Source organism: Rhipicephalus microplus, chromosome X, assembly GCF_043290135.1.
Source record: "Rhipicephalus microplus isolate Deutch F79 chromosome X, USDA_Rmic, whole genome shotgun sequence".
NCBI lineage: Eukaryota > Metazoa > Arthropoda > Arachnida > Ixodida > Ixodidae > Rhipicephalus > Rhipicephalus microplus.
In genome coordinates, this window is record NC_134710.1 from 444,571,010 (window position 1) to 444,583,028 (window position 12,019).

Consider the following 12,019-nt stretch of genomic DNA (forward strand, 5'->3'; position numbering starts at 1 on the left):
GAAAAAAACAAGATGTAAGATTTTTAAATGCAAAGCATTTCTTAGCAAACCAAACGAATTTATTTATCTGGTTAGCCAAGTTAGATCACTAACTAGCTAGCCGCCTACGCCTGGGTGCTCTCATGATCTCCTCCTTAGCAGGTTGCAAAAACGAAAAAGACAGGCCAGATAGCATTTTAATGCTCTTATTATACATAGTTTTCACGTGACATCACAGACAGGTTCTCTGCACTGGGTGCTCCGAGATGGCGGCAACCGTGACTTTTTATGTCATTAGAGAGTACCATTGCAGAGGAGGACACACAGTTGTTCGGTCCCCGTGTTCTTTTGTGATGTCCCCACTTTCTTCTGTTCGCAAGGCGCGCTGTGGGGAATCAAAGGAACGCGAAGGGCACCGGCACAAATCCTATGTCACCGTTTGAGCTAACCCAGCATCTCAAAGTAGCTGGGGGCCCTAAGATGGCGGCCATGGTGACGTCAATGCAAACTATGTATACAATGAATGAATTCAGTGTTCACTGAAGGCACAACTAATGCAAGCTTTAATCAAAGGATCACAATTGTATGAAGAATAATAGGAACAAATACACAGACACACAATACATGTAAATGTCACTCGCATGAAACAGCACTAAGCTTTCTTCCATTTTTTATAAGCATGCCAGTGGGGCATACACTCAGCCATCTTTTGTTGTGCTTAAGCAAACCCTGCTTGCGAGCTCCCCTGCTTGCGTAGAAGCAAACCCTGCTTGCGTAGAAGCTTTGGAGCAATTCTGCTCATTTGTAGCATTAATGTAGTAGCTTTCACAAAACGTAGCAGGTTGGAGTAATTTTGCTCATTTGTAGCATGTATGGACCAGCTTTAACAAAATATAGCACGTAGGAGCAATTGCAGCAGGTTTCCCATCGCTGTGTTCCACTCACGGAGCAGCTCCTTTACATTTGGGCTGCTGCTACACACTTCGCACAAAACCAGGAACTATTCCTGTTGCGGCTGCTCAGTGAAGTACAGATTTGGTGGAACCAACACAAACATAAGTCACAAATCACAGAAGGGTCCTCTTCTAACAGGTCCCGACATTCGTTGCATTTCCACTTTATGGTTTGCTTCTTCACCTTGACTGTTGCCAGCACAGCTGTCCAGCCGTCTTCAGTGAAGTATTTCTGGACACAGTCAAGGTGAACTTCCTCGTCGAGGATTGTCTCTGGAATCCTGGAAGGTATGGTTTCCACCTGGTCCTCACCTGTAAAAATTACTGAATAAGTGTTCTGAACCTGCCATCAGATGGCTTTAAGGTACAACAGAATGCTATGAATCTGAACAAGGGGAACTTATTTCTAGGGCTCAGGTTTATTTTGTGAATTGAACACTCAATATTCTTACAGAATGTAGCTGTAGTTGCAGCCCTATAGGTGATATCAGACACCTTCGTACTACACCTTAGATAGCGACTGAAGTTGCAACAAAATAGGAAATTTAAGCATAAATAAAGGTAAATCTCACAACTCACCGAGTAGCAGTTTCCCCTGCTGAACCTCACTTAGCAGGCCCTGAGGAACTAAGCAACTTAGGATCCTGAGCTCCTTTTCCTGAGGAGGCAGATCGCGAAATGGCTGCAGTGTTGCTGCTGATTTGTGGGGTCCCTGCCGCCGTCGTGGAAGCCCAATAACGGTTTTCTCCGCCCCTTTGGGTCGACCTCGTGACTTCACCTTAGCGGGCACTTTCAGCTTTCCGAGGCGTTCGCGCATGTAGTCTGAAGGCCCGGCGCTGCTTGCAGGGGCCAAGGTATTCTCGCGTGGCTGTGCCTTTCTCACTTCATCAGGAGTTTCGCATGCACCTGCATTATGGGCACGCTGCTCTTTCTCAGGAGTGGTATGAAGTGGTTCTGCCCCGGTATGGCTTAAAGGTGCTTGAGGCAGATCTGGTTGATCATGTGAATTATTCTGATCTGCAGTTTCAGACGTGTCCCAATCCTCACCTGATGCAGCTTTGGGTGACTCTGCATTCTCTTCTACGGACACAGTCAGCTCCAGCTGGCGTCTGACTTGCTCTGGTGATGAAGGGGATGAGGCTTCATGACGCAACACTTCCACGATTTCAATTTCGCGCCCTTGCTCCCATGCCTCAGAGAGTGCCAACAAAACTTTTAGACGGCCCTGGTATCTTTCACCTGTTTCTTCTGCAGCAAGTTGAGCTATGTACTTGCATGTAGGAAATACCTCCCTGTATTTCTCATGCTGCGACATTGGCCTCCGAGGTTTTGCAGCCTGCTCCGAAATGGAATGTTCAGTTGTGCACTTCTCTTGAGAAAGGAAGGCTCTCTGATGACAGTAGTAATATGCCTTGGACCACCTTTTTAGAAAAAGTTTGTCATCAAAGAGACTAATGTTCAGAGTCCGCCTAACTGCAAACACATGCCGGCATGGCAGTCTCATAGCGTTCCAAAAGGAACAATTGCAGTTAGTTTTTGTTGTTGACGTGTTGCCAGACGACGCCTCGAATGTGAACACATCTGCTTTTTGGTCACTTGGTACTCGCTTGGCTGACAGGTAGATCTGCTCCCTTACAAGCTTAAAGGCATAGGGAGTCAATGATTCCTGATACATAGCTTCTTCAGGGCTAGAAGGTGCTTTGCAAGGTCTTTTGGATATGCTTGTCAATGCTCTGTGGTCACGTTCATCGCTCAAGGCGTTCAATACTGTGAAAAGTGAGCACACAAACTCTTCAAGGGAGCTATTCTTTTTTATAACACTTTTCAGTTTTGCGTTCAGACTTTCAATTCTGTTGTTGGTAGTGTTGTTAAAGTTTTCAGACATAAACTTGGGTCCAGTGTACCACTCATCCTTGATGGGACGCCAGTTTTTGTCATAGTAAGAGCGGATCTCTTGGCAAACATTATTGTCAAATTCCAGTTGAAGCTCCTCAAATTTTTCACTCGATCGTGACAGGACCATCTTCTGGAGCAGTGCCAGGGCTTGGTCCCTTTCCTCTGCAGTGATGTTCATCTTGTTGCAGGCAATCTCGCGTCGAAAAGTCTTTAAAGTGTGGAACACACAGATGAGCACCTTCGACTGCGGGAAGCTTTCTTTGAGAAGGTCACGCTCCAAAAGGTCCTTGTCTGCCATGACACACTTTACTTTTGGCCAAGATGGGTGCAGTTCCTTGAACTTTTCCAACATCCATTTGATAGTGGGTGCAGACTCATTCACAAGAATTGCAACACATACTGTCTCTGTGTCTCCATTGGAGTCTTCAACGTGCATCACATAGACTGGTGTTCGTATTTCTAGAAGCTTGTAGGTGGCATCAATTCCTAGGAATTCTGGGTAGGCATCCATATTTGACCGCATAGACTCATTGGACAGCAAAATTCCTTGGAAGTTTTCCCCATCAGCAAGGATGTGGTAGTCTGTACCTGTAGAAATAAATTTCATGGTCTAAATGTAAAAGATTTGGCCGACTGTACATACGAGTTTCTCTGAAGCCCACTGGAAAACCCAGATGCAATTATTTAAAAACTTGTGCTACAATATCAGGTGCTTACCATGCTCATTTTGCAGAAGAGCTGCAGTCTTAATGAGGTCATTCCTTGTCTGTGGTCTGAGGGAAGAGGCCGCATTGCTCAAGTCTTTGAGCAGGACAAGTTTCCCCGTCTTTTCTTCTATCCTTTTCTTAACCAACTTCTTGTTGGCATGCAAAGCCAAGAGCTGTGTGGCTTCCTCCTTGGCCCCTGGTTCTCTTAATGCTCTGGTTTGTGGCAGGTGGCTGTAGAGTAACTGCAATAAAATAAACTTTTCATTCAATGTTAAACTGAACTACATATGCAATTATAGGTTAACTGCATTATGCAATGTCAAGCTCACAGAGTGAAGCAAACAAGTGCAGACAACATTCTGCATATATGGCATCTAGGTTCTTAGCACAAGCAAGCTCACTTCAATCTCACCTTATCATGCTTGTAACTGTAAATCTGTGTTTCCTATATATGGCTCGCATGTGATGTCAAGGACACAGTTCCTGAATGTAGTAGCACTGTAGAATGGCGGCTTTGATGACAAGCAAGTTGCAGTTAATCTGCCTCAATGTAATAATGATGCAGCAGGAATTCCTCTGAGTGTGAATAAGAAATGAACCTGCATGTACTGCTTTGATCCCATTAATTTGACATCGCAAAACTTCGCATCCCCTGTGCTGGTGCTACCAGCTCAATGAGAATTGAGCGAGAACATTTTGCGCGATCAAGTAAGCACGTCAAACATTTCGTCAAAAGTATATTTCAGTGGTGCATGTCACCCTGTATAACCTCAAAACTCAGGTTTGTTTCTGTGAAAAAACAGAACTGAACTTCACTAACCAATATGAACAGGTAACAGCAAAAGCTGTATTGGCTTAATTTAACAACACATGGTGAGGGATGAAGGACAGGGCATTAAGATACTGTCGCACACTTTTAAGGATGCTTAGGAACTCCATACCTTCGATAACTCATGGTTGTGGTCCTCATTCATTTCAATAACCTCCAGGAAGTTCCCATCGTCAGAGGCCCTGCACTTCACGAACGCCGGACATCCAGCCTGAAAGGTGCTGAAAGTGATCCGTTGTCACATGCTCAATGTCTCTCAGGAAACAATCGTCTAAATGCATGATGTGTACAACGCAACCACGTCGCTGACCATGGTGGATTGGCAGCACAGAAAGAAACACAAAGGAAACAATGACCAGTGCTGGCCCTCACCTGGTATCTCTTTCCCCCTTGCTGCGGCTCTTGAAAGACTTGCCCCCCTTGATACAGCAGTAAACCACCTGATACATTCCAAGTCGTTCGTTCAGAAAACGCTTCACTTTGGTCTTCGCCGCTGTGACAGTTCGACAGTCACGTTTGTAAAACTGCACGAACTTCTCTTCACTGTATCCTTTCACAGCAGCTTCCAGTTCCCTGAACGTTGGAAATTTGTCCCCAACTTTCATTTTGCTGCCAGCCATCACACGAGCTGCGGAACGGGAACACTTGACTGGCGCCGCACGTGCTGCGGAACGGTCACCACAGAACACCTGTAACACGCTGACTGAAGAGACGGGAGAATGGCGCCACACAAGTAGGACGGATAAGACTATGGATAAGACAGACTCACAGAACACCTGACAGACTCGGACGGACTCCAAGAACTGGATTGGAATGGATTGATTTGTACTACTTGCATCGAAATCGACCCGATGGCGAAAACTTTTTTTTTTTCCTAATCAAGCGATATAATAGCTGCGTGTAAACCACGGAGGAATAAACATTTCCGTGGTATAAACCAAGCTTGAGTAGGCGAGAAAGTGCAACCCGTGCAACGTCTGATGTAACCGGTGCAACGTCTGCGCGTCCAACTACAAACTCGTTGACGAAAACTTTTTTTTTCTCGGATCCGCGCGTCTAAGAGGTCAGTCGTGCGAACTGCTTGAAAACGACGGACGGGCAGGTGGAACTTGAGTCGCTTGAGTGAAAACTTGCGAGAAAGCGCACGTCGGACGTACCTTTAGCTTTTAGTATTCTGGTACGTCCGAAGTATCTTTAGACTCACGGTTTCGGGTACGTCGGACGTACCTTTAGCTTTTGGTATTCGGGTACGTCCGACGTACCTTTAGACACAGCGAACAAACATACCTACGTACCTTTTAATGAACAAGCGAGAGCCGTCAACTGCACACACACACGTAAAATTTATTTACACAAAAGTCGTAGCTGTTCCTCCTTTTCCCTATTCGGAGTCCGAGTCGGAGATCACACATTCATCCTCGCCGAGCGGGGATTCGTTTTCGGTGTCCGAATCATCCGCTCCCCACAACATGTCATCCTCACTCGCATCCAGTGCGTTCGAGATACCCGTCTTCTTGAAGCTTTTCCTGACGACTTTGTCGGAGATCGCCTGCCACGCTTCTACGATCCAAGCGCACAGCGTTTCCACAGGCGGCCTCTTAATCTTACCACCTGGAGTCAGCTGATGTTGTCCTCCAGCCATCCAGGTGGTGTACAGCCTTCGAACATTGTCCTTGAAAGGTTTATTCAAAGACACGTCCAAAGGCTGCAGTATCGATGTGAGGCCGCCCGGAATCGCTGCCAGATCTGTGCGCAGCTCCTTTAGCTTATCTCGTACGCGGCCTACTAGGTGCCCACGAAAACTGTCCAGGACAAGCATGGACGGCAACAACAGACCACCCGGCCGCCGACCCCAGACTGTTTTCACCCAATCCACCATGAGTTCCGCGCTAATCCAGCCTTTTTCCTGGACTCTGACGTAGATCCCTTGAGGGAATTTTGCCTTTGGGAGCCTCTTACGTTTAAAAATAACGTAAGGCGGTAGCTTACGCCCATCCGCTGTCACCGCCAGCATTACGGTGCATCGTTGTTTATCAGCGCCAGACGTTCTGACGATGACGCTCCGTGCACCTTTCTCCTCCACTGTCGTGTTCCACGGCATATCAAAGCAAAGGGGGGTCTGATCAGCGTTGCCGATCTGGGACAAAATGAAGTCTTTCTGCTGTCGGAGCTTTATAACAAAACTGTGGAAGTCCACCACTTTGTCCTCATATGCTGCGGGCAAGCGCTGGCACAAGGCGGTCCGCCTTCGCAGTGCGAGGCCATGGCGCCGCATGAAACGAGTTGTCCATCCGGAGCTGGCTTTGAACTCTTTTGCTTCGATGCCCTGCGCTCAGGCTATTCTGCGCGCCTCAGTCTGCACAATATCCAACGACACAGCACAGCCGTCTTGTCGTAGCTCCCGTTTATGCCGGACCAGTTGCTCTTCAACGTTCGGATACCTGCCGGTCTTGGCACCGCGGAAAGCCCATCGTGTCTTCTTCGTCGCCTTAAGTTTTTCTTCTTGGTCCCTCCAGTATCGAATACTGGTTTCTCCAACGCCGAAATGCCTGCTTGCAGCCCGGTTGCCGTGCTCCAGCGCGTACTGCACTGCCTTCAGTTTAAACCCAGCCGTATAGCTCGCGTACTTCCCCATGGTGGAACCAAAGTTCAATACACGACCACAACATACGCACACCGCTTGCAAAATGGCGTTTCTTTCTTTTTCTCTGATGGTGGTGATGGCGATCGAGCCCCCGGCGTTGTACACGTGACCTCCAAAAAGCGCGGCGAATTGTGGGGCATCAGTAATTGATGGAACAGCCGTTTTTTTTTTCAAGTTTTATTTCGAAAAACACGTTCGTTAGGTCGTTGCACTTCGAATTTTTTTATTTTCTCGTCGATTTGCCTTCTTTTTTTCTTCAGGGTACGTGGACCGCATTCCAACTGTACCGCTGGGGGGTAGAATCGTTTCTGATCACGGCCAAGTTCGGGGTGCGCCTATTATGCGCGGAATTAAAAAAAAATCGAATTTTTTGCGACCAAACTAGGGGTGCGCCTATTATGCGAGTGCGCCGATTATGCGAGTAAATACGGTATATAGCCATAGTTGCGTATTTTGCAATCATTTCGTGTATGAATAAAGCATTTTTTTGTGGGTTTGTGTATGTTTCGAAATTGGATGCCACATTGAATGATGCCAGTTTGTGATGCCCCAAATGCATTCCCTCGTTGTGGAGAGCTGGTTTTTCAAGAGTACTTGGAAATTATGTGCACCTGCTGTCACACAAGCATGTGCGACACTGTCACTATACTCGGGGACAGCTTTCTGTTACAATGAAGGGAAAGATGTGGGGGCGGAGTTGTACTGCACATGTACTCCTCCGTGAAGTAGTCTGGCTAGACTCGCTTTCTGAACGACGGCCGTGTGCATATAATACCACAGAATAGAACTTGCTACGTGTGCTTACACAGCCAATGGTGAGTGAAATTTGACACAAGTTCGTTCGGCGAGTCGTCTGAATTGCTGGAGGGTGCCATGCACTCACCTAAAAGTGAAGCCACCATTTTGACTATAAGGTGTACCTAAAACGTGCGAAGTTTTCAGACGTGCAAAATGAAAAAATCACAATTCATAAAGCAAAACAAATAATTATATATCCTTGGTTCGTTAGACATGTCTTTATAAACAGCATTCTGTAGAAAATGAAGCAATGTTGTTTTTATGATTTTCTCAAGGAAAGCAGACGCATTTGAGGGACTATATTCTTCAACTGTGGCACACACCCACTTTAGTTTCGAAGGCTTCCCTAATTGCCACAGGAAGTTGTCCCTCAGTTTAGGCACATATTTTTGACATAAATGCCACATTTGCTGTATATGAATCAAAGAACAAATATAAAAAATTTATCAAATTATTGACTTTTTGTTATGTGTAACGGCACCTGAAATGAGGAAAAGTCAGTTTTGCTTGTTTATTAAGGGTCACAGCTTGGCTATGCAGAGAAATGTGTTTGTATGGCACTGTTGGACAATAAGTATTGTTGACCATCAAAAGTTGCACTGGTATGCATGCTAATTTTGACACAACATGGTATCACAGGATGAATTTCCGAATGCGTCATTAGTGTTGATAATATTTACGCAGATTTGATGAAGGTAATAAATAATTTGAATTAATAGTTTTCATGGCAAAAGGATCAGAAATGTTTAAATGACGACTTCATCATTATTTTTTCTGTGCTTGCGTGTAATTTACGAACTTTGTATACTTCTTCGGAACTAGACAAGTGAACGGCAAGGTACATTTCTTTCACATTTTTTCTAACCTTGTGCACATCTGGTGGGTCATACCATGCATGAACATGCAAGACGGCTTTAGTTTACTGTAGCGATCAATCAAGCGGTCGCTCATTAGCTTGCTCAGAACAGCCAGATTGCTTTTTAAATGCGAAGCAACTTATAATGGAGTTATTGTCCTTCCCTCCTTGCCAGGGCGTCTAGAACCCAATTGCGCATGCTTGTCCCCTCGCCCTCTCACTGCTCTCCTATGCTCCCACGTGTCTCTTCTGAGTCGTCGGCGAAAAAAAAAAAAAAAGCGCCAGAGGTAGCGCTCAGTGACGGGGTCTAGACGATGATGGTTGTTGAGGCATTTGAATTTGTTCATCATGTACTTGTTCACATTGCCGTTCTTGTGGTGGAAGTGATGGTCACCGGCAGCGGCAGTCAGTTAGAGGTTATGAATGTTCGTGCATCTGCTTCAGGTCACATAGACGAGTTTTTGTGGGTGTTGTTCACCATCTCCCAGCGGCTTCGCATCCAAAGATGGTCTCTTTTAAAATGGTGTAATTTTTTACACGTAAATGATAATAATAACAATCACTCTAATTACTATCACAAAAATGGATGGATGAATGAACTTTATTAGGTACTTTGGAAGGTGCTTTATGACGTTACAGGCCGCTCAAAACAGAAAGATAAAGTTTCTCTGCTGTGTCGTAAGCCCGTTAAACTGCGCATGTGTGTTGTTCGAGTACAGAGCTGGCAATAGCACCCTCCCATTTGAAAGGCGGGATAACTTCTCCACAGCATGATGTGGAACACCACCAGAGCATGTGTTCTAAATTAGTTATATCATTGCAGAAGAAGCGTGTATTAGTTGGTTTTATTTCGAGATAAATCTTGTACAATAAGTCGAGCCCACATATAATGGCCCCACTGAAAACGAACTTTCGCTTAAAATGAACAATTTCCGCGTGACCGTGAAAACATACTTTGGTTCAATGGCACAAAATTGCACTTACAATGAACGTCTCCGAGCGCCACCGATCGGTTAGAGCGAACGGGGTCGGCGCTCAGTCAACTTCCCGGGAAACCACTTTCGACCACCCATCAGGCATCGGCGAGGTGCGCATACATTCTTATTGTTAAACGCCGACCCTGCCACCGCGCGCCTCTAGTTGCCGCTCTCCCCGACCGCTTTTTGTTATGCACCCCTGCGTGCTTTGTCCCCCCTCCCCCCCGCTACTTTGAGCACCCCGCATCGCCAGACGAGGCCCGTGTTTTCACACTGACACTGATCTTTCAAAGACCGGTCGGCCATCTTCCCTGTTTTTTTATCGCTGGTATATATACTGTCATTGGCGTCGCCGGCCTGGAGTGACCAGACCATTTGCCAACACCGTCGGCCACCAAGTGTATCCGTTCGTCTGCGTCTAGTGAACGCGCGTACGCTACCCCACCGACTCTGATCATTCGCGATTCGTTTTGTGTTTAGGACCTGTTCTCGCTCACTTCGCACTCGGCTCAGCATGCCCTCCACACGCAGGCAGAAGCGTGAAAACGGCTGTTAATTTGAGTGGAACGAATCGCGAAATATTGAAGTCAGTGAGGCCACGCAAACCCGCCGGCGCAACAAAACGATTTTTCGACCACGATCACCGATTCTTTGAACATCGCCGCGTGCGCCGATCCAAGCGGCCGGGCTTGGATCAAGCAAGCGACGTGTCCCATGGTGGAACACTGAGTTTCCGATTTCGCTAAAGGAGCAGAACAGGGCATGGAGGTTTCTTCTAAACTCACCTACAGCGACAATCTTGACAGCTTTCAGACAATTAAGTCTCAATGCAGGAGAACGCGTCGGCAGGCGAGAAGAGAAACCTGGCAGAAGTTCTTGTGAGCGATCAGTTCATATACGCAGGAGGCTGAAGTCTGTAACATGGTCGGTAGAATAGCAGTGAGGACAAGTACACTCACTCCCACTCGTGAACACACATGGTGACAGGTTGGAATATCAGGCGAACTTCCTGGGTGCACACTTCGATCAGGTGTTTAGCTCGTCACACTATTCTGACGCTTTCTAAAAATACAAAAGAAGAATAGAAAAGCAGTAACTAGAACACAAATGTACAAAATACGAGGCATACAACCAAGCTTTCATTTTAGCTGAGTTCCAAACATCAGTGAACTCCTGCAGTAATTCCGCACCAGGTTCCCCGTGTGCTGCATGAAATGCTGAAAAACCTCCCAATTGAAACGCAAAAAAAAAAAAAACTGTACAATGCTATCTGGTTTTCTGGCAATATCTCTGCTTTCTAGAAGAGTCTATTATTATTCCCATTTTGAAAGAGGGCAAGGATCCTTTTTCAGTTTTGAGTTATAGGCCTACTGCGCTTACAAGCTGCTTCTGCAAACTTTTCGGAGAAAAAAAAATTATATACTGCCGACTTTTACATTTACTTGAAACAAACAATTTGTTCGACCCATTCCAGTGTGGATTTCCAGAGGGTAGATCTACCACCGACGATCTTGTTCGTATCGAGGTACCGATCAGAGACGCTTTCGTCCACAAACAATACATTATTTCTTTGTTCCTCTATATCGAAAAGGCTTATGATACAACATGGCGCTTTGGCAGATTAAGAGGCCTATCCCACCTTGGCGTGTGTGGCAGAATGTTTATTATAATCAAGAGTTACTTGTCAAACCGGACATGCCGTGTCCGAGTGGGCAGCGTTTTTTCCAAAACATTTGTTCAAGAAACAGGAGTGCCCCAAGGTGGTGTACTTAATTGCACACTTTTCATTATCAAAATGAATTCTTTGCGCTTGTCTAATCCTCGCAATATGTTTTATTGCACATATTTCGACAACGTCCAGCTCGGTTGAAAATCTTGTAATCTGGCAATGTGTGAGCGACAGGTTCAGCTTGGTTTGAACAAAGTGTCCAATTGGCCAGAAGAAAATGTGTCCCGACTGAATGCACACAAAAGCACGTGTGCCTTGTTCTCCAGGAAGAGAGACATTCATTCCGATCCCGATGTTCAACTGCATGGGCGATGTCTTTCTGTTAATGTTGAACACATATTCTTAGGTCTAATATTAGACGCCAAGCTAACCTTCATACCACAGATGAAGTATTAAAAAAAGAAGTTCATTAAAACAATGAAAGTTCTAAAAGTGTTTTCACACACTGCGTGGGGAAGTGACAAAAAGTGTTTATTGAATTTGTATAAAAGCCTCATACGCACCCACGTAGACTATGGTGCAATAGCATAGCAGTCTGCAACACTTATCCTTAAAATGATTGACCCTGTTCATCACTTAGGCATCCGACTCTCTCTACGGGTGCTTTTCGCACTAGGCCCGTGGAAAGCCTGTACGTGAAATTGAACGAAT

General features: G+C 45.8%; 1 protein-coding gene and 1 long non-coding RNA gene across 2 annotated transcripts in view; one reads left to right on the forward strand and one right to left on the reverse strand.

The window, feature by feature from the left end:
• Positions 1-514: 514 nt before the first annotated feature.
• On the reverse strand, positions 515-5,633 carry LOC119170630 (zinc finger SWIM domain-containing protein 3). Its single transcript, XM_037421846.2, has 5 exons — positions 4,737-5,633; positions 4,477-4,585; positions 3,546-3,777; positions 1,512-3,416; positions 515-1,244 (listed from the first exon to the last, which is right to left on the reverse strand). The coding sequence occupies exons 1-5, from the start codon at positions 4,982-4,984 to the stop codon at positions 937-939; spliced, it is 2,802 nt and encodes a 933-aa protein (XP_037277743.1). The 5' UTR covers positions 4,985-5,633; the 3' UTR covers positions 515-936.
• Positions 5,634-7,414: 1,781 nt separating this feature from the next.
• Positions 7,415-12,019, forward strand: part of LOC142776616 (uncharacterized) — a 48,885-nt gene continuing 44,280 nt past the window's right edge. Inside the window, exon 1 of the long non-coding RNA XR_012887682.1 lies at positions 7,415-7,823. This is a non-coding gene — a long non-coding RNA (uncharacterized LOC142776616). The remainder of the gene's footprint in view (positions 7,824-12,019) is intronic.

Excerpts from the sequence above, each read along its gene's own strand:
- LOC119170630 (XM_037421846.2), bottom strand. The coding sequence starts at position 4,984 with ATGGCTGGCAGCAAAATGAAAGTTGGGGACAAATTTCCAACGTTCAGG. Across the intron at positions 4,586-4,736 it reads AAGGGGGAAAGAGATACCAG|CACCTTTCAGGCTGGATGTC; the intron begins GTGAGGGCCAGC and ends GATCACTTTCAG. Across the intron at positions 3,778-4,476 it reads ACAACCATGAGTTATCGAAG|TTACTCTACAGCCACCTGCC; the intron begins GTATGGAGTTCC and ends ATTTTATTGCAG.